This window comes from Priapulus caudatus, unplaced genomic scaffold (assembly GCF_000485595.1).
Source record: "Priapulus caudatus unplaced genomic scaffold, Priapulus_caudatus-5.0.1 Scaffold9366, whole genome shotgun sequence".
Lineage (NCBI taxonomy): Eukaryota > Metazoa > Priapulida > Priapulimorpha > Priapulimorphida > Priapulidae > Priapulus > Priapulus caudatus.
The window spans coordinates 1-665 of record NW_014586427.1 but is presented as its reverse complement, the minus strand read 5'-3'; the positions used below and the strand labels follow the sequence as shown (position 1 = coordinate 665).

Here is a 665-nt window from a genome sequence, read left to right as displayed (position 1 = left end):
CCCTCTTCTCTTCCTCATCCTCCTCCTCCTTTTCCCCAGCACCCTCCTCCTCCTCCCCTCTCCTCCTTCTCCTCCCTATCCTACTCCTTATTCCCCCTCCTCCTCCCCCTCCTCCTCCCCAGCACCCTCCTCCTCCTCCCCCTCCTCCTCCTCATCCCCATCCTCCTCCCTCCTTCTCTCTCTCTCTCTCTCGCTCTCTCGTGCACTTACTTAGTTTATCGACCATCTGCTCTCCCGTCAGCGGGTAGTTGAGTCGCTCGGCGAACTCGCGGCAGTACCAGACGAGGAGCTCCGTATTCGCCGGAATCGGACGCACCGAGTAGAAGTAGATGTCGAGCTTGTACTGACAGGCGATGAGATTCTGCGAAGCGAGCGAGTGCGCTGGGTTGACGTAGCGCATCCAATTGCTGCGATTCGTGTCAAACCCGTCGATGTAATGGTAGAGCTCGGTGCCATTGTAGACCTGCGTGCGTGCAAGAGAGAGAGAAAGATTTAGAGAGAGCGAGAGAGAGAGAGAGAGAGAGAGAGAGAGAGGAGGGAGGGAGAGAGAGAGAGAGAGAGAGAGAGAGAGAGAGAGAGAGAGAGAGAGAGAGAGAGAGAGAGAGAGAGAGAGAGAGAGAGAGAGAGAGAGAGAGAGAGAGAGAGAGAGAGAGAGAGAGAGAGAG

At 56.2% G+C, this 665-nt stretch overlaps 1 protein-coding gene across 1 annotated transcript in view; it reads right to left on the bottom strand.

Annotated features, from left to right (window-relative positions):
- The window catches only part of LOC106820276 (PR domain zinc finger protein 1-like), a gene marked incomplete at both ends in the record, with an annotated part of 2,653 nt that extends 2,190 nt beyond the window's left edge, over positions 1 to 463 (bottom strand). Inside the window, one exon of the mRNA XM_014824800.1 lies at positions 211 to 463. Coding sequence (XP_014680286.1) covers positions 211 to 463 — 253 coding nt within the window. The remainder of the gene's footprint in view (positions 1 to 210) is intronic.
- Between the last annotated feature and the right edge of the window lie 202 nt (positions 464 to 665).